This window comes from Sarcophilus harrisii, chromosome 3 (assembly GCF_902635505.1).
Source record: "Sarcophilus harrisii chromosome 3, mSarHar1.11, whole genome shotgun sequence".
Classification (NCBI taxonomy): Eukaryota; Metazoa; Chordata; class Mammalia; order Dasyuromorphia; family Dasyuridae; genus Sarcophilus; species Sarcophilus harrisii.
Window position 1 is genome coordinate 163307322 of NC_045428.1, and position 23927 is coordinate 163331248.

Below are 23927 nucleotides of genomic sequence, written 5' to 3' on the forward strand. Positions count from 1 at the left end.
ATCTGATTGCTGCCTCTGTATGTGTGTATGTACATGTGTATGTGTATATATACATACACATAGACAGCAAATCAGGTTTTATTTTTATATATATTTTTATTTATATATTTATAGGGGATAGATATTAAGAAAATTCCTCTGACAAATTGTTTTTTTTTTTTTAAATCCATAGATATTCATTTGCTTAAGCTTCTGTCTTGTTGATGTAAAGCATTGCTGGTTATTTTTATGTATAATGAATATATTTTTTAATAAAGCAAAATCAACACCCCAAATCAACAGTGTTTATAATTAGTCTCAACCAACCAGGCAGATATTCTTTAAAATTCCTCATTCTTTTTATTATTGCAGAGTGTGCTGGGTACATACAATTTATTGTAATATTCAGAATCCACAGCTCTTATCTGGTTTTTTTTATGTTGTCTAAATATTGTAATTTATTAGTATAGATTACAAATCTAGTTTTGATGCCATCTTGACTTTTAGTAAATTCCTTTTCATCATTCACTTTTCACCCAGCAAAAGAGAGATTAAAATGCTTTTTAAACACTTTAGGTTTCTGGGAAAAGTGCCTTGTATTAGATATAAGTCTAACAAGGATCATTTAAATCTATTTTAAAAATTATTACTTAGCTACTAGTTTTAAACTTTTCTTATTCTATGGAAACTTTAACCAACCACCAGAATTGACTGGTTTACTCTTGTTTCTTCTACATCCTCTATGGCAAAAAGTATTGAGGTGACATACAAAGTAGCTGATATGAAGACAGAAATCTTGGGTAATACACAGATGTGTAATTAGCCTGTGAATAATCAAGATATGACTATATATAAAGTGTTGTGTAAAAATATTTAAAATTAATTACAGGTATTTTTAGAATGAATAAAATAATTACATTAATGGTTCCTTTGGATGTCAAAAAGTTATTGTAATTGGTCTTGTTAAAAACATTTTATAATTCTTCAATTTCAAATATTTCTTAAGAAAAATTTTTAACTAATGGTCTCAGAGAAATGAAGTCACATGGGATTTTCTTTCCTCTAGTGCAAGTTGTATTTTTAATAGTTATGAGATGTTGTCCTAGAACATGCTCATGGCTTTGCTGCTTCTGGCTGCCTGAAGGGGATTGACTACAGTAATTTGCACACATCTCCCCATGTGCTACTGTGCCTGAACAAGAAAAGCATTGGACATTGCATTATTTTTTTAAAAATTATTATAGTCAAAATACAAAATAAGAACTATTAAAGTATGCTTTTATTTATGAGACAGAGTGATGATAGAGGGATGGTTGGGTTGAAGCTCTTATGCTATTATCTTGTGACAAATTTAGCTAGACCACCTAATCATATTCAGGGTAGGGGAAAAATATCCTTTTTTTCTAAAAAATTAGTAAGAGCGATAATTAAAATGAAATATGTTCAGTGCACATTATTAAAATCACTTCATGATTAATGTGCTTCTGAACATGGGAAGACTTTGTAAACTAAAAGAATGTCTTGTTGATATCTTTGCTAGGGAATGAAAGTCACTTACCTCACAGAATCTGCCTTCCTATTTTCAATAAAAATGGTCCTCTGCTTTTTCTTGTTAAGTCTTGGAAACAGAATTAACTTTGGTGTGACCAAGAGAAGGAGCAAAGAGAGAGTTATTCCCATGGTGGATTGTTACAAATAGAGGGAATCTTTTTTTTTTTTTAAACTTTGGGTGTTTATGCCAATGGAGGGTCCCGCCTCCTTACTTACTCTTTCCCTGTTTTTTTGTGTTTCTGGACAGCTGTACTTAAACAAATCCCTCCAGCTGCTCTTGGGGTCTTTTCTTTTCAGCCATTTTGTTCCTGCTTGCTTTCAGTATCCTCCTTTTCACATTAGCAACTTTGCTAATTTGTTTTCTTGATTCTATTCTTTAGTTTCAGTGCTCCCAATCAGGGTTCACAACCTAGTTAATATAAACACAAAATGTTTATGATGCAGCCACCTCCCGTGGGCTTTTGGTTTTGAATATTTTTATTGGCTTAATTTTCATGAATTCCATTAAGAAGCTTGGCTACACACACCCAAAGTATGGCATGGGAAGTGGGAAAAAGAGAGGGAAGTGGATTTTGTTTAATTCCTTTCTCCACTCTGAAATTTTTACAGTGGCCATATTTGAAAAGGTAAGTTTAGGCACATTCTTCCTCTCCGCCCATTCATTAAGATGACTACTGGTGATTTCTAGTCTTGGCAGAGAGCTAACTGAAGAAGTAAAGAAGTATGTAAAAAATATTTGGCAGTCTACCAATCCGTCCCTTTAATGACTGGGACACATCTTAAGTAGCCATTTTCTCTTTACAAATATTAAATGAAACAGACTCATTTGTTGTGTATTTTAAAATTTTAAATGTTATTGATTAATGGTCATACACTTACAGAATTGTCTTTTGTAGTAGAATTTTAATACTTTTTAAAGATTCAAAAATGAGTAACAAATTAAAAATTAAGTTTAAAAATTATTGTGATCTGGTTTTATTCTTAAAGAGATGATCTAGCTTTATTTTTCTATTTTTTATTCTAAGTTGTGCTTAGAGTATGAAAGCCCAGACAGAAATAAGGATAGATAAGCTTTGATGCCTTTTTTGTTAACAATATTTTCTCTTTTCCTTCTCTTCCCATCACCTTTTTTGCTTTTGTTTCATGTTTTTTGGTTGTGGCTATTCCTGTATGTTTTCCTCCTCATCCCACCTCTGCCTATCCTCATCTGCCATTTCATTTCACCCATACATCCTTAGCATGGCAAGGCACTGACCTGATGCATAATCACGTCTTGGCTGATGATGACCAATCAAGTCTAGACTCCTTGGGTCGTCGCAGTAGCCTTTCTCGTTTGGAGCCTTCAGACCTCTCGGAAGACTCTGACTATGACAGTATATGGACAGCCCATAGTTACAGAATGGGTTCTACATCTCGTAAGAGCTGTTGCTCATATATCTCTCACCAGAACTAATGCACTTCTGAGCTTTTCTTAACAAATGCTTGTTGTATCACAGCCTGCTTTTCTTAGATGTTTTCTCGCTGTTCCTCGTCTCTTTTTAATGTGATATTTTAACAACTTTTGAGAGCGTTTCTGATATTTTCCATTGTACATGGTGGAGGCTTGAGTGCCAACTTAAATACACATTCAAATACCTGACTACTGAAGGGAGAGAGTATATTCACTTAAGGATATACTTGAGTTGGTTTTTTGTTGTTGTTGTTGTTGGGTTTTTGTTGTTGTTGTTACTTTACTATTACTGATAGCTGTTGATTTGTAGCTCCCAATGGTTTGTTTTTTGACTATGTCAGTGTAGCACTGTTTCCTTTTTTTGGATTCAGTAGTGTGAACGTTTTGTATTTTGTACTGAAACCATATAGGTTTGTGATCTAAGTGCCAGCAATATGGAGATATTTTTAGCCTTATTATGATTGAATTTTCTATGTATAAGAAACACACAGATTAAAATTGGCATAGAATAAAATAGCAGTGAGAAAGATAAAAATGTGCAGTGAAGGTACTACAAAATTAATTCAGATGTCCATAGACCTGAACAGTCTACCAGGAGCATTTAATAATCATTATGAGCCTTCTTTACACTGTTAGCATAGTTCTTTGCCTTGACAGGTATGAATGAAGAAGGATCTACTTCCTAAGTTGAGGTTGTATCTTCAGTCCTCAGAACTCCATGCTTCATTGTATGGTCCTGGGAAAACATTATTTATGCTCAGCCTGATATTCCCTGTTTGACCATATTATGGAAGTTCCCCAGGTGAAAATGTTGTGGACTTCATTTAAGTGCCCAGTTATTGTGGAGTATTTCCAACCCCTTCCCTTAGACAACCATTACCATTTATTCAAATGAGAATAATTCCTGCCATATGGTACCAAGGAAGTGTATCTGTGTATACACATACTGCCAAAAGTTGAGGTTCTGAAAGCTTGCACATTTAGCCTTTGAAACTCACAGGTAGACTGTGCTTAGGCTGGCCTTTGGTAGGTATACTTAGAGATCAAATGCTTTGGCTTCAGTCATAGCTTTGGCTGCACCCCTGACATATGTATTTACTGTGTATGTAATAGCCATGAACACACATTTATTTGTTTTCAGCAACCAACTGCAGTGAAACCTTGTTACAACAATCCCATATGTATGCAAAATCCTTCCTATATTGGGATGTTTAAGCCTGTTCTAAAATTCAGAAGGCTGCCATGCAGTTCACAGTTAAGGGAAAAAAGTATTTCTTAGAGCTTAAAAAAAAGAAAAGAAAGAAAAATATTTCCTAGTTTCTTAGGATTTGTTGTAAGAGGGTTTCACTGGCCTCACTCAGACTCTAATTTTTGCTTCACACAGAACTGAATGTGATAACACTGTTACATTCAGTTGTAGCTTTCAAATCTGCATTTGGGTCATTACTAGAGGGAAATTTGTGTTTTCTTCAAGTGATAATGTATTTGGTGTCAAAATAGAACCATAGTATTGTTTTAAGTATTTACTGAAATCAGCATCAGGAAACAAAATGCCATAATAAATGAAGAATAACATTTGAGTATTTTCATTCCTTCCTTTCCTTAGGGTGGCTGTAATTCCAGGTGACTGTAATCTGCCTCTCCCTTTATCTCCCCTCCAAGTCCCTAAGCATATCTACATATGCACAAATCTTTGGATTCAGTGTCATAGTTTTCCTTTTTTTATAGAATTATAGCACAATTTGTATATTTATTTATTTCCTGGACGGTGGAGCCTGTTGCTCACCAGCCCAAAGGTGCTAATGAATTTCTGCCAAACCTAATTGAAAAATCCAATAGACTTAGCACTTCGTGTTTTAATGTGATATGAGTTGATTGTACAAGGAAGGTGAGTCTTAATGAAATAATTTAGCAAAGCCGCTCATCTCTGAAATTTCAGTTGGCTACAATGTAGCCACTGGTTTATTTATTTTCCCAGTATTTTCATATTTTAAAGAAGTTTGGCCAATGCAAATTGAAAAATTCATCAAAAAGAGAGAAATATTTTAAGAATCCAGAGTCCTTTATTGATATTTCAAAGTGACTAGATTTATGTGTCCAGTTGATTCACATGGAGAATTGAATTTTCTAAGAAAGTTCACAGTACTACAATATATATGTTCACTTTGTAATGCAATCAATCTAGAAGTAATATAATTTTCATTTTAAATTTCATATCGTTATCTTTTTATGATATTTAACTTGTGGGAAAAATATTTATTAATGCTCTCTGCATTGTTTTCAAGGCCATTATTAAGAACTCTGTTATGTCCATTTATTATGTTACTGTACCTATTATCATGATATTTAAATATAGTTCCTGAACTTGAATTTTTCTTTATAATACTAAGGAACTTTTTGGTTATAGAGATATGAAGTTTTTATTGATGCTTTATGCACCAAAGTCTTTCTTTATTATAGAAGCTAATTACTGTCATTATGGTGATTTTTTTTTGTTGATGTTAAGCTCACTATAGAATAAGAAAAATCTCACGGGGTGCTTATTTGCTTTTTGGAATTTTATTTGGTTGTCTTTGGGGTTTTTAATTTGTTTTGTTTTTGTCTTACACCATTAACTGTTGTGAACTGATTAAAAGTATTAGTGATGCAGGCTTTAACATACTAACAAAAAGATATACCAGTGTGGCAATGATGGTATGCAATCCAAAGGTTCAGTGTTTCTATTTTTGTGGAACTTAAGCTGATAATAATAGTACCTTATGTTTATGCAATTTTGTAATATATGTGTACAGTTAGTATAATAATGAACAAATGAAGAATATGAATTAGAAGGTAGGTGTGAGCCATTGTCAGTACTTTTATACATGGCTTAAATGATGTTTCCAATGAATTAGTGTTTACCATAAATCACATTATGATCTATTACTTGAGTGTTTTGCATAAAGTTGCCAAAACACAGTGCGATGTATATAGTGACATAAAGCATTGAAATAGATATATAGATATATATAGATATATATATATATATACACACACACACATATATATTGTGGATTTCATTTGTGAATGGGAAAAGCCATCTTTTAGTAGATGACTGCCGTTTGAGAATACAAATTGGATGTATATCTGAATGTTGCATTGTATTGTACAGTATGCATATTATTGTTGTGGTTGCATATGGCAATGAAGTGTTTGTTTTATTTTAAAAAAAGACATCTGTTATGTACAGTTGAAATAAATTTTGCATTTGCTAGCCTGTGGCTTTTAATATTTAATTGTCACATGGGGGAAAACAGAATAGCTTAAAATTTTATATTATTTGGCTGTTCTCCTAAAAATCACATTGTACAAATGAAAGCCAGATGATAAAGCATTTTTTCAAAAGCCTTCCCTGGCAGTAGATTTTGCATTTTCTTACAGTCCAAAAATGTTCTAAATAATGTTTGATTATTCCTTTTAATTTATTTGTTCTTCTATCCATTTCTTTCTAATTTTTTTTTCAAAAATTATTCAGCCACCAAAAGTTAAATCTCCTACAGAAAAAAAAAAAAACAAAACATTTTGCTCCCCAGTCCCAGTTTGCCAAAAAATGGAGATCAGAAAAATGTTTATTTTGATATGAGAAAAAGTCCTTGCAAGTTCTCTCTGACACTGCTTAGGAAAGTGGGAATGAGAGGTAAAAATAAATATGAAGTATTCACTAAAAGGATGTTAGACTTTGGCCAGAAACAAACAAAAAAAATGCATTTTATTCTAACCTTATTTGCAGCAATATCCATGTTAGCTCCAGAAGTATTTTTATTAAAAAATTAGGTTCCTCTTTCAAGTTAATGAGATACTATTTTCTTTTTTAAAAAATAAAATAGACGAGTATTAGAAATGTTAGTATTAAAAGACATTTCACATTTGTAATGTGTTCATAATCTTGCCACTCTTGTAAGGATTTCTCTGGGCTCAACTGCTTAAACAGTCTTTTAGAAACTTGTCTGTTTTAGGCTGGTTTTTATTATCACAAACCCGTTTTGAAAATGGGAATTGCGTTCTATTAAACCTTTTGTTATTAAGGAGTTTGGTAAAATATTATTGGTTTTTAGTAAAGTTTGGTAAACAGCACATAGACTTGGGAGTCAAGCCTCACAGTGTGGCCTTAGGTTGCATCACTCTCTGGCCTTTTTGATCATTTGCAAAAGAAGGCTTCTTCCACTGAAATTCTGTGAGTCTATAATTGATTGATTGTTTGAATTTACATCTTCCCCCTAAAACCAGCTTGTTTAGGTTTGTATAAACGTAGTTTTATAGGATTATAGATGATGTTTCATCAAAATTAAATATTTGTAACCTTTTCTTGAAGGATGCCATTTTTAATCTATCTAATACAAAATTTAGGGGAGAAACCATCATGACAACATCCAAAAAGACTAATATTGGTTACCTTTTTATCATTTTGGATAGGACTTTCTTAACTTGTCAACTTTTTAAAATTTGAGTAAGAAATTAGCCATTAATTGTGTTTGTTAGTGACATAATAACTGTTGTTATAACTTATCTTATGTAGCATTTTAAATGTTTACAAATAGTAAAAAATATTTCCTCATTACTTTAGTGAACTCATATTTAAAATTTCATAATTTGCAACACTGTAGGAAATAATTAAAATAAGGACAAATTTATCATATAATAGAGACCTTTCTGGTCTCTATTAAGTCTTTCATATAAAATCTTCATATAAAAAAATTTAAACCTTCACATAAAAATTCCCTCCCCCCAACATTTTCTGAAAACTGACATTTTAAATAATGACAGTTTTATAGAGTCAAATATCTGTAGCTGAAAGAATTACACCATCACTAGAAGTCCATTCTCAAGTTTAGGTATTGCCATTCTTATATATACATTCATATTCATATGTATGTATCAAGGATATACAGAATGCATATGGAGCATAAGTAAGTAGTAGTAACTAATGGAGTATGCGTATTAATGAGCATTTCCTTCGGAGATTTTATTTTTTAAAACAAGATAGCTTATATATTGCTAATTAAAAGCCAAGATTTCCTATATTTTAAGGAGATTTTTGTTTTTGCTTTAAGAATTCCTAGGGCAAATTCTGTGTCCCCAAATCTGAAACACTAGTATTTTTATTACTTAATTCTCACAATAACCCTTTTCCAAAATAAATTGTTATTGTCATTACATTTTAAATATTAAAAAATGGAGGCATAGAGGTTAAGTTTTTCCATCAGTGTTTTTAAGGAGGGAAAATTATTATCCATTTATCCACACTTCTATGAAATAGTACTTTACCATGGATCACAATCTTCAAATAAGACAAATGGCAAGTATCAGGTGTAATTTTTTTTAAAGCCAGATGTAAAATATGCATTAAAAAACAGTTTGGTTTAAACCTTTCAACAGAGAAGGCTTAGAAATCTAGGTCATTCCATAATTCAAAATTCATGATAGCCTCATGAAATAATTTGAATTAAGCTTAGAAACATTTATTTTATATAGCAATATGTATGTGTTTTCAATACAGTGCAATATGAAGTGATCTTTTTTTAAAAAAAAAAAAAGTTGTTATTCTATTTTTGAGGATGTGTGGAATTATAAATTGAATGTGACAGATAAATACAAAACAAATGCTCTTTTGATTTGAACCTAGTGCAGGCGTTATCTAACTTTTGGGAATCTGAACAATGTAAATTGGGTTCCTGATAACAATGGGAAAATTTATGTGGCTAAGTTTCATTAAATACTAATTTCATTCGTCTTATATTTTTTGGTTGGATAATTGAGAAATTGTTCTTCCCTCCATATGTAGAATAGCCATGTGAATCCTGTGCATATTTGTGGATAAATAAAAAGCATTGAATTCTTATGCTGATGAGAAGAACACTTTTTTTTCATATTAAAGACACAGGACCCCCTTTAGCCTTGTGAATTCTTACTCTGAATTCTGGTCAGAGTTGTGAGAATCAAGAGATAACATGTAATACACTTTGATCATTATCATTATTATTGTTATTATTAATCTGGCAATTTTCCAAAATGCTTTCTCCTGCCACTTGTTTTTGGTGCCACTTTCTCTCTCTGGCAGCCTCTTTCCATGTAGTTTTTAAGAGGCCAGGAAATAATAATTCCTATTAGCAAAGTGAGGGATTTCTAGTTAAAGATACTGTAGAAGAGGAATTTGGAAGAATCTCATACATCTGCTAGTTAGAGGAATGAAGCATTCATTCCTTTTTTATAGTTATATTTATAACAAGTGAATACTCTTGAGTTTTTTTTTTTAATTAATAGGGTGATCACTTGTCTCCCTCAGTATAATAAAAAAATGTTGCGTATTTTATCTGTAAAGGTGGGTAATGTGAACAAGGGAACAGAGCAGCAAACTGTTGTTGGAAAATATACAACATGACATTTTCCTCCTAAGAACATTGGTAGGAGGGTCATCCTTGAAATAACATTTGAATAATAAACATATCAGAAAATTAGATTTGGTGCATTCAGAACTCTATTCTGATATTCTCACCTATACATTTCTCACCTGTACAAGGCTAAGTTATTTCTAGGTACCAGATACAAGTCTAAAGACTGTATATGATAGCATTTAAGTTACTCTGAATGCTTTTGAAACTTTTTTTTTTAAAAGCAAAATGTAACTAGAGTTACTTCTGAACAGTAACTAATAATGTGTTGCAGAGTACGTAGCAATGCCCCCAAATAATCTCTCTTAAAATTATGAGTGATTAAAGGATGTCTTTTCATATTGGGAACATCTAACATGAATTTGTTTCAGTTGTTCATAAATCCTTTAATTCATTCAGAAGAATATAACCTTAAAATTAGATATGTCACTGTCTTCTTTGAAGTCAATGATAATACAGTAACCTTTTGATTTTGTGTGCAATTTTTAAAATAACATCTAGCACAGTTCTGTGACCACAAAGGTATTTGATAAATAAATGATTTTAGAGAGGACAGACTAATGAAAACAAAGAATGGCAATCCTGAACTAAAGGGCTTAAAATGAAGCAATTTAAAACATTTCTTCCTAAACAGATAGGTCCATTTATTATTTGGGCCACATAGTTTAAAAAGTTTAAAATTGTCACAATTCTGTTTGTGGTAATTTATTTTCTTAGTCAGATAACAGGTTTTCTCAGTCTTATGTGTACGTGATAATTTTTAGAGGTATGTAAAATCATAAATTTAAATTGTCTCATTTACTAATATTTTCTAAAGCTTTATCATAAGTGTAATTTTTCTTTATCAAAAAAAGATTTAATTGTTATTATCTCTCATATCTACCACTTCCTTATTTTAAAAAATAATTGCTTTAATTTCTTGGGCTTGTCAGAACAATGCTGATTTCATTGCTTCAACATACATTTAAGGACCTGCTATGTGCCAACACACTGTGCTAGATGCTGATTTGATTAGCATCCCTGATATGTTTATTATATCCAGTTTTCTTATTTTTTTTACTTAGACAATTGTTTCTATTCCTAGGAATTTAAAAAAATAACGTATAGAACCACTAAACGAAATTTGATTTTTTCCAATTTAAATATCACAGTAGTCCTATATTTCTGTTCAAACTTCATTTTAGATTTAAATATTTTAATGATTATGTATATATGTATTTTTTTAATGTATATTACTATGGCCAATGTGTGTGTTTTGAAAAAAATGTGTACACCAGATTGATGTTGCTATCAAAGGGCATCACTGTGGCCTAAAATTTTTAATTCCTTCTCTAATGAAAAATCTTTTAAATAAAAGCGTATAACAAGTTTTCAATGTAAAATGATCTAGAGGGTTGGTTTTCTTTTTCCTTTGCACTCTCAGGGAAGGGTTTTATAGGAAAGGAAAAGGGTGCCATGGCCTGGGATTGGTTCCAAATGGTCTAAGTGCAGTAGATTGAGATTTTAACAGAAATATCATAGATGATACAAAATGCCTGACCCTACAAATTTTAGAAGTTGAGAATTTGTAAATGTCATATCCTTTTGCTTAGTTTTGGCACCTCACTTACTTTGAAATTTTTCTTAATAATCCTAGGTTCCCGTAAAGAATCTGCTCCCCAAGTCCTGCTTCCAGAAGAGGAGAAAATTATAGTGGAAGAAACTAAAAGTAATGGTCAGACTGTGATAGAGGAAAAGTAAGATGTTTTTCAACAGTTCTCAAAGAGGGTTGCAAATTTAAAATTTGATATCTGCTTGTTACCTCTACCCCCATTCCATTCTTTGGATGGCACTGCCACTGTCCATGGTTAAATTTGATGAGGGTGGGCATATGATTATAAAAGCTTTACTATTCTTCCACAGGCTGAATCTTGCTTTGGGTAAGAATTCTGCCAATTACACAAACATTTGAGTTTTAAGCCCTTCCAATTCAGATGTCAACATTATAACATTGGAAAAAATAAGATTTAAGAGTATAGATAGATCAACATGGACTTACTTAACAAATACTTAGACAAGTACTCTCTTGGCTAAGCATTTTAATATAACTGCTCAACTTAATAGTTGTATTTAATGTCAAATCATATTTTATTTTCAGGAGTCTCGTTGACACAGTGTATGCACTAAAAGATGAAGTCCAGGAATTAAGGCAGGTGGGTAACAACTATACTTTAGTCATATATGTAGTCAAAAAAATAAAATCTTTTATAAATGCACACATGTAAACACACATCCCTAAATATGTCTTTAAGTATTTTGATATTTTAAAGGAATATTTCATGAAAATATGTGCTAAAGAGGAGGTATTGTTGTTATTGTTTTGTTTTGTTTTGTTTTTTAAATAAAAAGATCTAATCCATTCAGCAATTTCAAGTGGTTCTCTCTAGTAATTTAATTGAAGTTGGTGACAACAGAAAAAATCTTTTCACCTATCCCAATATTAGTCTATTAGATATATCTGGAGTGCTGGGATAAAGGTGAAAAAATCAGCTTAATTCTACAAAAAAAGTTCCCCATAGTAGTGCTTTATACTTCATTAGATTGTAATCCCTGTAAATCAAGGGTGGGGAATATCTGACCTGCAGGCCCTGCCAAGGCCACCGCTATTTCAGATTAAGTGTTTGACCAAATATAGGCTAATTTTTAAGTTGAGAATTTTGTATGGCCTGGGAATAAAGTTGAAAATATCCAAATGGCCCTTGGCAGTAAAAAGATTCCTTACCCTTAGGGCAGTTAGGTGGCATAGTGGATAGATCACCATCTCTGAAATCAGGAGGACCTGAGTTTGAACCTCAGCCGCTTAACACTTCCTGTCATTGTGACTCTGGGCAAGTCACTTAACCCTAATTGCCTCAGTCTCCCCGCCCCCCTCCCCCCCCAAAAAAAAAGATTCTCTACTCCTGCTCTAGATTAATTATAATCCCTAAGTGATCATCTATTTACCAATACCCAGTGAAGGGGAATTCACTATTACTGTCTCAAAGCAGTCTATTCCACTTTTGGTTAGGTATGTTTTTCTGGTACCATTTACCCTTTGAAGATAAGAGCTTATTCTAGTTATTATAGGACCAGCTCTAATTGTTAGGATGTTTTTCCTTAAATTGAAATTGAATTTATTTCTTCAGCTTCTACCCATTTCTCTTCCATTATTCTACTTGTCCACCATCTGGGAACAAAGTAGAATGAATCTAATCTCTTTTTCACAGAATAGCCCTTTTCATTTTCATCCTAGTTCTACAGTTATATGATTGTATTTTATTATGGTCTAGATCTGTGCTTCCATTGGTATATGAAACTCCCTGTAGTGAAACTCTCTTATATATGCCGATCAGCAACTGTCTTGGAAAGTAGTCTTATGGTTACTTAGAGTTGCTTCAGGGGCTAAGTGGCTGAATGATTTAGCATTATGTGTCAGAGGTTTGCCTAAGTCTGAGAGCAGCTTTCTATTCATATGAAGTTATGGTGGCAGCAAAAATGCTAAGATGAAAATTTTGATTAATGAACTAACTAAACTATATTTATTCTTCCCTCAAACATTGTATGCAGCTTCATTCTAGTATTCTTTCCTATTCCACCCTTTATTCACTTACCAAATTTCTAGTATCCTACTAACTGTTCATAGGCACCCCAAAAGAAAATAATTTAACTACAAAGGCGTTAAGAAAGCACCTTTGGAAAATAAATGAAATTGGGGCAGCTAGGTGGCACAGTGGATAGAGCCCTGAAGTTAGGAGGACCTGAATTCAAATCTGGTTTCAGTCACTTAACACTTCCTGGCTGTGTGACCCTGGGCAAGTCACTTAACCTCAGCAAAAATTGCTCAGCAAAAATAATTAAAAAAAAGAAAATAAATGAAATTCTAAAAATTTTTTGTAATATTGACCTTTTTTGTTCATGCTATGAAAATTAAACATCTTGAAGGATGTTATAATCATTCATACATTCAACTTCAGGTCTTAGAGGAGTAGTTAGATGGCACAGTGGATATAACACTAGCCCTAGAGCCAAAAGGAACTGAGTTCAAAGTCAGCCTGAGATACTTTCCTTAGTAGAAGAACTGAAGCCAAAAAAGTTGAGTAGCTGTGCATTCTCTCTCCATTATCTAATCACTCCATCCATCCTAAGCAGTGCCCTGATCTTTTTCTTTTCTTTTCTGTGCTTCACACCATAGCTAAAGGGAATTTCTATTCTGTTTTTGAACTTCTCTATTCCTTTCAGTTCAATTTGATTATTAATTGATATTATTGTATTATTCCTATAGAACCATACCAGGGTTTTATATTTATCACCCATGCTTCTCTTTTCTGTACATTAAGTTTGAGAATCAAAATTGTTTAACTTCTTCCCTGTTAATTTTCTTAACTGTCCTCTTTTGATAGCTCTTTTTCATTTTTGTAGTATTTTATGTTTGTGACTTTAGAACTTCATTCTGGAAATCTTGCCATCCTTTTAGGGTTATTTTTCTCTCTAGAATTTAGGCTATAACATCTTGCTTATTCTTTTTGGAAATCCTTTGACAAGTACTTGAAAGTTTTCATGTGTCAGATTATGGCTCTTTCGTTTTTTTATCATGAATTCTAAAATGGTACGGTCTCTTGCATTAGAATTCACCTTGTTTATTACTACTACTTTATCTCTCTATCAATATACATTTGGGGACATAAATTTTACTCATGTATCTCCTCTAGGATGTTGTCTTCTTTGAATTACTGGTTCATTCTATTGATACTCTTCTTCCTTTGTCATCAAAGAGAGTCTGATGCAGAACTTTCTAACCCTTTTACTTGCTTATTTTTTTCTCTTTCCATCATTTATAGATCCTCTGCAGCTGAAATATGCCATGTATCTGACTTGGTAGATTCAAGTAGAGGATTCTCCTTACCTCTTCACTTTTTGACCAGAGGCTCAAAACAAAAATGTTTTTACTTTTGCTTTACCACTTCTCACTACATTCAGTCTGTTCCTGGACTATTATTCCCGTATTTAAACCATGTCAGACAATTCAGATAAATCCAAGTCAGATAATGAATTCTTAACTGTCTGATCACTTCCCACTTATGCCTTTCTCATTTGCTATATTCAGTGAGCAACAGTGATGAAAACATTTCATATATCCCCTAAGGTCTTCATTTTTTCCTCTGGGACTTCTAAAAAAGCCATGCTTCCTAATTTTATTTTAGCAAGGCCAGCAGTTGTCAGATGTAGCAGTTGTCAGATTTATTAACGCTTATTCGAAAGCTTTCCAACACATCATGGATCTATTTTCCCAGAACACAACTCTGTCATTCACGTCGTTAACAAATTCATTGATAGCCTTCATTAGGAATTGCCAACCAACACCTCTTTACCTCTTTTTCCTTTCACTCCTACTGGGTGAACTCTCCTTTTGGTGCTTGCAGATGTACATCCACTTTCCTTGGTGTACAAGAAACTACTTCTTATTCAGGAGGGTGCAGCTCAATTATCCAAGGTTCACCTACTTAGGAAATACCTCCAAATATTCAATTCTATTTCTGCCTTCTCTCCTTCTTCATGTTCCTTTCTTTTCCTTTTTTTTTTTTTTTTTTTTGGTGAAGGGCTATTTCTTTTCAAGTTGTTTTTTTTTTTTTGTTTTTGTTCATTTTTTAATAGACAGTAGAGTCTCAGTAGAAACTGATTTCTGGTGCCCTTTTATCTTTTTAAGTAGAAAGACCAAAATGTATTTCCTTAAATATAGCTGTTTTTTGTCTTTAATAAAAAACACAAACACAGCCCAACCAATTCAGGTGATTGCAAAATTCCTCTTGCTGAAAATGAAGTTCTTTTTTGGCACTGCCTAGTTACCATGGGCCTCCTTGATACAGCTTTGTTTGATAGGCATTTAGCAACTTCCTTTCAAAAGCCTCAGTGAAATAGAAACTTTTTTTGGGGGGGGGGTCAAAGAGGATCTCAACCAGAACTTCCTACCCCTTTTATTTCTTGTATTTTTTCTATTCTCTTTCCATGATTTACAGAACCTCTGCAGCTGAAAAATGCCAACCCAAAAGGTCTCTGAAGTGTTCCGGAGAAAATCAGCTCAGTAACAGCAGCTTAGATATAATAACTTTGATGGTAGAATTCCTAGCTCATTTGGATACAGAGGGAATAAAATTTAAAGCCACCATGCTCACATGAAACAATAGGATCCTGAGCATCATATCAGAGAAATTATTAGGAAATGCCAAATTATTTGGTTTATGAAACTTCATCCTCATACATTTCTTATGCTTAGTGAATGTGTGCATTCCATAACAGTGATCCTATCAACAAATTAGCAAGGAAGACAGGTACTTAGCATTGTTATTATCTTTAAAAAAGAACTGTTATTTCCCAATGTGTGTTAAAATGTGGCCTCTTGTGTCCATTTCTACATGAAATAGAAGAAATGGCATTTTATTTTGGAGAAAATAATAATCTTATTGCTTGCTCCCATTGTTTTCTCACTAGGGCCAGATTTATAGTCTTATCTGAGAATGGGCTATTATTGAATAGTCATTCCATTACTCACAATATGGCACATCATTACTTTGATTTCCTTGCAAAGTGCTTGTTGGTTATCGTGAATAAGAAAAGAGCAGGATCATATATCATCTTATTTTCAACTTTCTTATGAAACGTCAGCACGTAATGATTGTATTCATGTACTAAAAACAGAATCTTTAATCAAGGACATTAGGACTATTTTCCTTTCATGACATGTTTTGGATCCCAGTAGCAGTTGTACATAAAAGAACACTAAATGAAGTTTCCATTAGGCACGTCTCCTTTATGATGCCAGGAAATTATGTAAGTTCTTTTGGAGTGTTGAATAACTGTGTTGCATCGTAATAGCACTAGAATCTGCACCAGACTTTTATTAAATGAGTCCTTGGAATTCTCTTCTTGGCCGCATGTATTTTGGGGAAGGAAAGTTCTGTTTAGTACTGAAAATAAATTAACATGTCATGTGTGTGTGTTTTTTTTTTTTTTTTTTTTAAACAGGATAACAAAAAGATGAAGAAATCTCTAGAGGAAGAGCAGAGAGCACGCAAAGACCTGGAAAAGCTTGTAAGGAAAGTCTTAAAGAATATGAATGATCCTGCTTGGGATGAAACCAATTTATAATGAACTTGCCTTTTTTTCTTTCTATTGAAAGACCAGTTATTTAGACCAAGCTGGGGATGCCTTCTGACATGAGTCAGTATTACATCAAGCGCACTGAAAAGCAAGATTTAACTGGGTGGAATGGTTATCTTGCCTGTCATGTGTATAGAAAAGATCTTGTTTATTGTATGTATAGAAATGATGAAACCATTTAGTCCATATGTGATGATAAAGATCATGGCTCCCGAACTGCATTAAATTAAATCTGTTAGCATCTAAATTACCTCATTTTACAAAAAAGTGCAGTGACTGACTAAAAGTTCATGTTTCTCATTAGTGACTTTTAATTGAACATATATAAATATATACATATATATATATATTTCTGTAAATATCTATAATTTTAAATTCATACATGGTTGCTAGATTTGGGCTGACACCATGCTAGAATTTCCTTTCCTCTTATTTTTATGGTCACAAGGATTAGAAGACAGAGTGGAGGATAAGAATGTCTAAATCCTATTCATATCATCCTTTTTGTTCTAAGTTACCCTACTTACATAACATCACAAAATTAAAAGTTAAATCTGTTCTAATACACTTAAATTAACTTTATTTATATCTGTCCAAACATTAAAGTAGGTTGTAAGTCTTTGCTGAAAACAGTATTAAGAATCTTAAGGATGCAGAAATTCTGAGCCCAAGATCATTTGACTATATTAAGTGAGTAACCCATGATTCATACATTTATTTGAGAAACTGACATGCTCCACATATGTGGCCAATTAAAGATATATGCAATTGTCTCCTTTGTCTTAATTACTGTATCAGTGATAATTTGTTATATTTTTTGAGATTACACACAGACTTTTATGTATAGCTCGTTAGCAACTTGATGAAGTGCACTGTTTGTCCTCCCTACAAAAAAGAGGAATCTAAAAATCAGATTATGTAAATAAAATGTATTATTTATTACACAATCACTGCAGCCAAACAAAAACAAATAGAGGTAATATTATGAGCTAACATTCATGTGTAGGGTTTCTTTATTAGGCCAGTTCAAATTCTATGAGATCTATTTTTCCATCAGGATGCAGCAAATGTTAGCACAATGCTCAGTGGGAGAGGTTTTTCCTTCTCTGGCAAATATAAAGCAATATATACATTTTATGCCCAGCCAACTGAAAGTTTAAAAGTTTAAACTTTCCCTTTCTTCCTTCCCCTCCCCTTCTGCACACCCTCTGTATAAACTGCAAAGCTAATGGGGAAATGGAAGTCTGGGGTTACATTTGCTCTTTTGAGCCTTTCTGGCTGTCTCAGTCTTGCATTTAAAAATCTTATTAGTGCTTTGGAGTAGATGGAAGCCCTGTCTAAAGCATAGACACTTTCTGTTCTGCTTCAGTGACAGACCTATGATCCCAGGAACTTTAATATTTCATATTTCATGCTGATTATTTCCTTTTTTTTTCTAATTAAGTCAGTTTTTAAATGAAGTGAATTGTTTCATAGAGCATGCACAAAATCTTTTTTTAAGAGGCAAAAACCTGCATTGCTGTATGGTAGGAAATCTTGGCAGAAAACTCCAAAAGGCTAGCTAGTCTCTGGCATCAGAAAGGTATCAGGTACAAACTATATCCTATACCCAGGAAAGTGATTGATTGAATTTAGAAATTTTCTGAATATACTAGGCATAAGAAAATGGGAACTTTTCCCTCCTAATAATACTGCATTCTGCTTTACTAATTCCCTTTTAAATGGCAGGTTTAAAAGGATTTGGATCCCTCTGATAATTGTGGTTTCTTCTCAGCTTCAACTTACTAAAGGTTTTAGTCCTGAATTTGTTTAACTTAGTGACACAATTAATCTTCATTTTTAGAAATATCATACATACAGACCTTTTGGTGTGGTTTGGAATCTCTCATTGACCTAATTGATGAGAAAATCCAGGATTGGGAAGGTAGAAATAAGTAAATTTTGACATTCTGATTCAAGATTCAAAATTTCTATCATGCTCTAGTTCACATAATGCAGAATATGACAAAACTGAAAATTTTCGAGCTTTTTACTTAAGGGGTTTTCTTAAGGGTGGATTTTGTTCCTTAATTAAATATGGCTGGAAGGACATTGCAAAGGAAAACAATACAAAGGGGAAAAGTATTTAAGTTTGCCTTCTTTAAGCAGATTTTAACTCAGGAACAACATTGATCTAATCTTCTCTCCATCACTTTGTAAAAGGTGGTATTGCTGTGTCTCTTTGCTGAGAGATATAACATCTGTCCTAGCTGAAGAACTACTCTAGACAGCATATGCCAGGATAGATCTCTTACAGAACATGCCTTAAACAGTAGAATGAAGTATTTAATTCAAGTGTGATGGTGTTTTTAATGTCTCATTCCTTCATATGGGGAATGGTCATTAAGATGACCCGTGTTAATGCGTTGCCTTTTCTTTCTGTAGATCCCAAACCATGAATTAATAATTTAGGTTTTGGGGGAGCAGAGAAAATGCATCTCGAGTGTTTCTTTTTAAAAATTTGTTCTTTTGTACATATACTCTACGTTTCACCGTGTGACCTTTTGAGGGGTTGGGAATTTGATATAAACATTAAAAATGGGGCACTGTGTATTTAACCTTTGAAAGGGTTACTTCTTTGCTCTCACCTTTTATGGATGAGGAGATGAAGCCATTTCTTATCCTGTAGATGTGAAGCACTTTCAGTTCTAAACTGTGTTTGAAATGTAGCATCTGAAATTCTTTTTGGTGTACTTAATGATATATGTGCTTGTTTGTCTCACCATGTGTCATGACATCCTGGACATTAAACAACTGACTGCCTTTGTATAGATTTTCTTAATGCCAATTGTTTGTTTAGGAAATCTAAAGCATCAATTTACAATAACTCTGGAGAACATTTTAATCTAAATGTCACAGATAATGTCCTGGTATTGACTACTACAATGTTTATGCTACATTGTTGTAATTAATATTAAACAATGATTTTTTTTCCTATATTATGAAGCATTGTCATTTTATCCTTTGGGTTTTCTATGTTTTGTTAATAAATAAATGAATATTTTATAACTAGTACAAAAAATTGAAGAACAAAAAATACCTCAGTAAACTAGGAAACCTAGGAAAATTCAAGATAAAATTATAAGAATTCCTCTCACTGAGGAAAGTAGTAAATGCATAGGAAGCAAAGGAAGCAGAAAGCAAAAGAAGTGACTGTTTTCATTTCCCTCTCCTCTCTTCTCTCTTCCCCTTGACCAAAGTGAAACAAAAAAAAAAAAAATTTAACCCCTACAACCCTTGACAAAGCAAATGGTTTTAATTGAAGAAATTCAGTTGTCAGTAAAATATGTAAAAAATGTATTAGCAAGTCATTGGATAAAGCTTTGGCCTGAGAGTAAGCAAGATCTGAGTTCAAATTCTGCATTGTTACTTTATTGGCTACAGGCAAGACATTTAGCCTTGGGTAGCCCCAATTTCCTTATTTGTAAAATGAGTATAATAGCACTTACCTCACAGAATTGTGAAAACCAAATGAGATTGCGCGGGCGTGCACGCGCACACACACACTCACACACACGTATGTTTAAAACACTTGCAAACTATTTCCCTTGTGTGTTGTTTCCCCCGTTAGAAAATAAACTCCTTGAAGACAAGGGCTGTCTTTGCCTTTAATATCTACATCCTAGTGCTTGGCACATAACAAGAATAATATATATCCGTTGTTTCAGCAAAAACCTAGATATTCTTCCTATTGTTTAAAACCTGCTTTTTGCAAACCTCTTAAACTTATTTATAATAGCTAGCTCTAAATATGTATCTGTCTGAATTATGGGCCTTCACAAATGATATTTTTGCTTTTCAAACGTAATCTTCATAAGGGACATGGAGTTAAGCTCTATGATAAGGTAGTTTCATTAGGCTTCATCTAAAGTGTGTGGGCCCGTGTGAGTAAAATCTATTTTTTATTGTTTTAGATCCATTTTCATATCCATTTTTAATCTTAATTTTTATTACACTTGCATTTAACATTTCCCACACTACTCTCTCTTCCAGGTGAACTGTTATGATCATGGAATTTTAAACAACTAATGGTTCAAAGAATAAGAACCAATAGTTCTCAAAATAAGAATCAAAAACTTAATAATATGAAAAATTCTCCAAATCACTAAAAACAGTTATAAAACAGTTATGAGTTTTCATATCACACTCAGATGACAAGATATAGTAATAATCACTGCTGACTCAGTTTAGGAAGACAGATACACGTAAATCTTGCTGGTAGAGAATTAGTGCAATCATTCTAGGAAGCTATTTGAAATTAATGTAGGAAAAAGGGGCTAAAATGGCCATATCCTTGGATCCAAAGATTCCATTGCTTAGAACTATATCTCAAAGTCAGTGGCAAAAAAGAAAAAACATCATATACACCAAAATATTTATAGCAGCATTTTTTCTAGTAGCAAAAACTTGAAGTTGTAGGGAGTTCCTCAATAGGAGAATGGCTAAATACATTGTGGGACATAATCATTTAAAAGCTCTTCATATCCCAATTTCTGCATACCTTTCTAGTCTCTTCCCTCCTCACACTGCAATCCAACTACAATAGCCTACTTGCTAGGAAGTAGCTGGCTCCATTATTCCTTTTACCTGAAAAAGAAGAAAAAACTGACAAAAGAAAGGACAAGAATCCTATATTTGTGGGTACATATCAGCTATGTGGAGAAGTCCCAAAGTCTTGGAGGCTTATAGCATACTTCTCATTTGAACATAGAGGGGAAAAGAGAGAATACCTTTCCAGGATAGTCCTTTATGTCCCCATTTCAGCAGCCAATCAAAATGAATCTTTTCATAACAGGATGGGTTGACTTAAAACAATGTTTGCTCATGCTCAAAGTTCGCATAGGGATTGTGTCAATATGCTGCACATGCTCTTAAGGACTGAATCCTTATTGCCTCAAATCAGTCACCCCTGTTATAAAGGCATCATAGATTTAAAGCCAGAAAGCCTTAAAAGCCATCGAGTCTAACCCCATTTGAAGAATTCGTGTCAAGTTTCCTATGTACTATAAAACCTTGTTCTTAGACTATTGCAATGGTTCAGGTGAGAGATTATAAAGACCTTAATTTATGTGCTGCCTATGTGAATGAAAAGAAATATTCTGTATTGAAAAAATACTGCAGGAACTGATTGGCCCTCCAGGTACAGGTGGCCCCTTCTCCAGAGGATTCTTGTTCATAGGAGCCATTTTGTCCTCCTCCTGCTAATCTCTCTGGGCCTGTTTCTTCATTTGTGAAGTGAGGACTGAGGGGTATCTCCAGTTTATTTACCTCAGAGGGGGCTTTATGAGCATCATGTAAAAGAATAGCTCCCAGTTCTATCGCCATTGTCCCTCCACCGTTCTCATAGAGAAAGTAGGAATCAGTTTCTTGAGGTAACTGAACAACATTCTCATTACTCTATATAAAAGAAGTACGTGGTAGGAAAATGAGCACCGGACCTGTAAACAAAGTGGGTTTGGTTTTCAGTTCCATCTCTGTAAGCTTGGGCACATCATGTAATTTCTATGAGACTTGCTGTGTTCATCTATAAAATGGATATAAATTGTACTATTTACTTCATAGGATCATTGTAAGGATTAAATAAGGTCATTCATATAAAGTGTTCTGCAAACCTATTCTGTATAAAAGTCAGTGATCATTCTTCTATCTCAAGGCCAAGAACAATGTTATGCATTATTTGTTCACCTCCCAAAAGTGAGAGAAGAAGTTTCATCATCATCTCCATGTTTGGGATAGTAGGTAGGTCGTTACATATGCAGACAACAGCTGTTTTCAATTTATCATGGTATGAAAACTTGGCAGCCTCTTAAGACTCCATTTTGAGGGAGGAGCCTTGATGTGCAGTTTTTGGTTTATACAATGAACTGTTCTTTTTTTAAAAAATTAAATTTTATTTTCACAAATCTGCCTTTTTCCCACCTCTCTGCTCCCTCCATTGAGAAAGCAAGAAAAAAAAAAATCTTTGTATAATCAATCAAAACAAATTCCTGCATCCACCCTATTAAAAAATGTATGTGTATTCTGTATCCTATGTCCATCATCTTTCTGTGAGTAAGTAGTAGCATGTTCAGTGAACTGGCTTTTCCTTCTATGTTTCCATTTTCAACTTCTTATCCAGAAGAATCTTTTGGGCTAAAGTTGATGTTGGTGAGAATTCTGCCCAAGGAAAAATGTCAGAGCAAGGGACCTGTATGTAGTGTTTTTGCTTTTGAAGTGATGTAGAATAATAATAATGATAAAAAAAAAAAAAAGACAATGGGACTTTTTTTTTAAAGAGCCTTATCTCTGAGATTCTACTGAGCCACTACCTTCCTCACAATCCTCACTGCATTCTATTAGAAATTTTGTGTAGGCAGGGAGTTTTCATTTCTGCCTAACTGGAATATAATGTTTAATTAACTTGATTTTGTTTGTAAACAAAAGTGGATGACATTTAATAACTGAAAGGATGTAAGTGGCGACTATGCTGAATATTGAAACATTGCAAAATTAAAAACTGCAGCATAAGATGATGCTAATAAATTATTCAGGATGTCTCTTCTGTAATAATGTTGGGTAAGGTTCTGTTGATAGAATTTGTTGTTATCTAGCTGTCATTAGATGTTAAGAATAATGAATTCAGGTACAAACACAACTGGCTATCTTATTCTATATTAGTCCTAGACACATTTGGGGGAGGGGAGTGATTAGTCTTGTTTAAAACAAAAAGACTTGGTTTAATGCAACTGTTCCCAGTTTTAAAAGGGGCAAACAGGTCTCCAGGTCACCTAATAAGTCATTTAGTGAAACTATTATTATTAGAAAATTATTGCTTCTTGGGATATGAGAACTATATAGCATAGGTAAAAATTGTAAGAATAATGATATTTAATATGGATTAGAAAGTAAGCTCCTTGAGGGCAAGAGCCTTTTTCTTCCTCCTTTATGTCCTTAATACCAAGTTAGGGTAGGCGTTTGTTAAATGTTTATTAGAGAAATGAATGCATATAGTGTTTGCCAATTTATGGTGATTTCATTTACATTTACTTATATGATAAATCAGTGCTTTGTGAGATAAGACAAGAACACTTATTCCTGTTTCCATAAAATAACAATATTCAGAGTCATAAAGCACCTGCCCAAGATCAAGCAGTTAGTAATTAAGAGATATGGTACCATGAGCAATGGGCTAAGTTGAAAGTTACCGAATTGAGTCCTGATTTAGATGAGATTCCTTATCCATTATGAGAAATATCCTTATTACTTATTTGTAAAAGAGAGGTGATAATACTTGAACATTTTCTTACATGAAGTTGGTATAAGGCTGT

At 33.1% G+C, this 23927-nt stretch overlaps 1 protein-coding gene and 1 long non-coding RNA gene across 7 annotated transcripts in view; one reads left to right on the forward strand and one right to left on the reverse strand.

The window, feature by feature from the left end:
• Nucleotides 1-2847, reverse strand: part of LOC116422282 — a 108683-nt gene extending 105836 nt beyond the window's left edge. Inside the window, exons 1-3 of one of the 2 annotated variants that reach the window (XR_004232856.1) lie at nt 2786-2847; nt 1747-1939; nt 1520-1614 (exon numbers count right to left, since the gene is read on the reverse strand). This is a non-coding gene — a long non-coding RNA (uncharacterized LOC116422282). Of the gene's footprint in view, nt 1-1519; nt 1615-1746; nt 1940-2785 lie in introns of those variants that run through there. The other variant, XR_004232855.1, reaches the window with a different exon arrangement.
• Nucleotides 1-19559, forward strand: part of ARHGEF7 (Rho guanine nucleotide exchange factor 7) — a 319978-nt gene extending 300419 nt beyond the window's left edge. For 3 of the 5 annotated variants that reach the window (XM_031958722.1, XM_031958724.1, XM_031958727.1), the window contains 4 exons: nt 2769-2945; nt 11045-11144; nt 11546-11600; nt 16447-19559. In XM_031958722.1, coding sequence (XP_031814582.1) covers nt 2769-2945; nt 11045-11144; nt 11546-11600; nt 16447-16569 — 455 coding nt within the window. In that variant the 3' untranslated portion in view covers nt 16570-19559. The remainder of the gene's footprint in view (nt 1-2768; nt 2946-11044; nt 11145-11545; nt 11601-16446) is intronic. The other 2 variants (XM_031958725.1, XM_031958726.1) reach the window with 1 other exon arrangement.
• Nucleotides 19560-23927: the final 4368 nt, after the last annotated feature.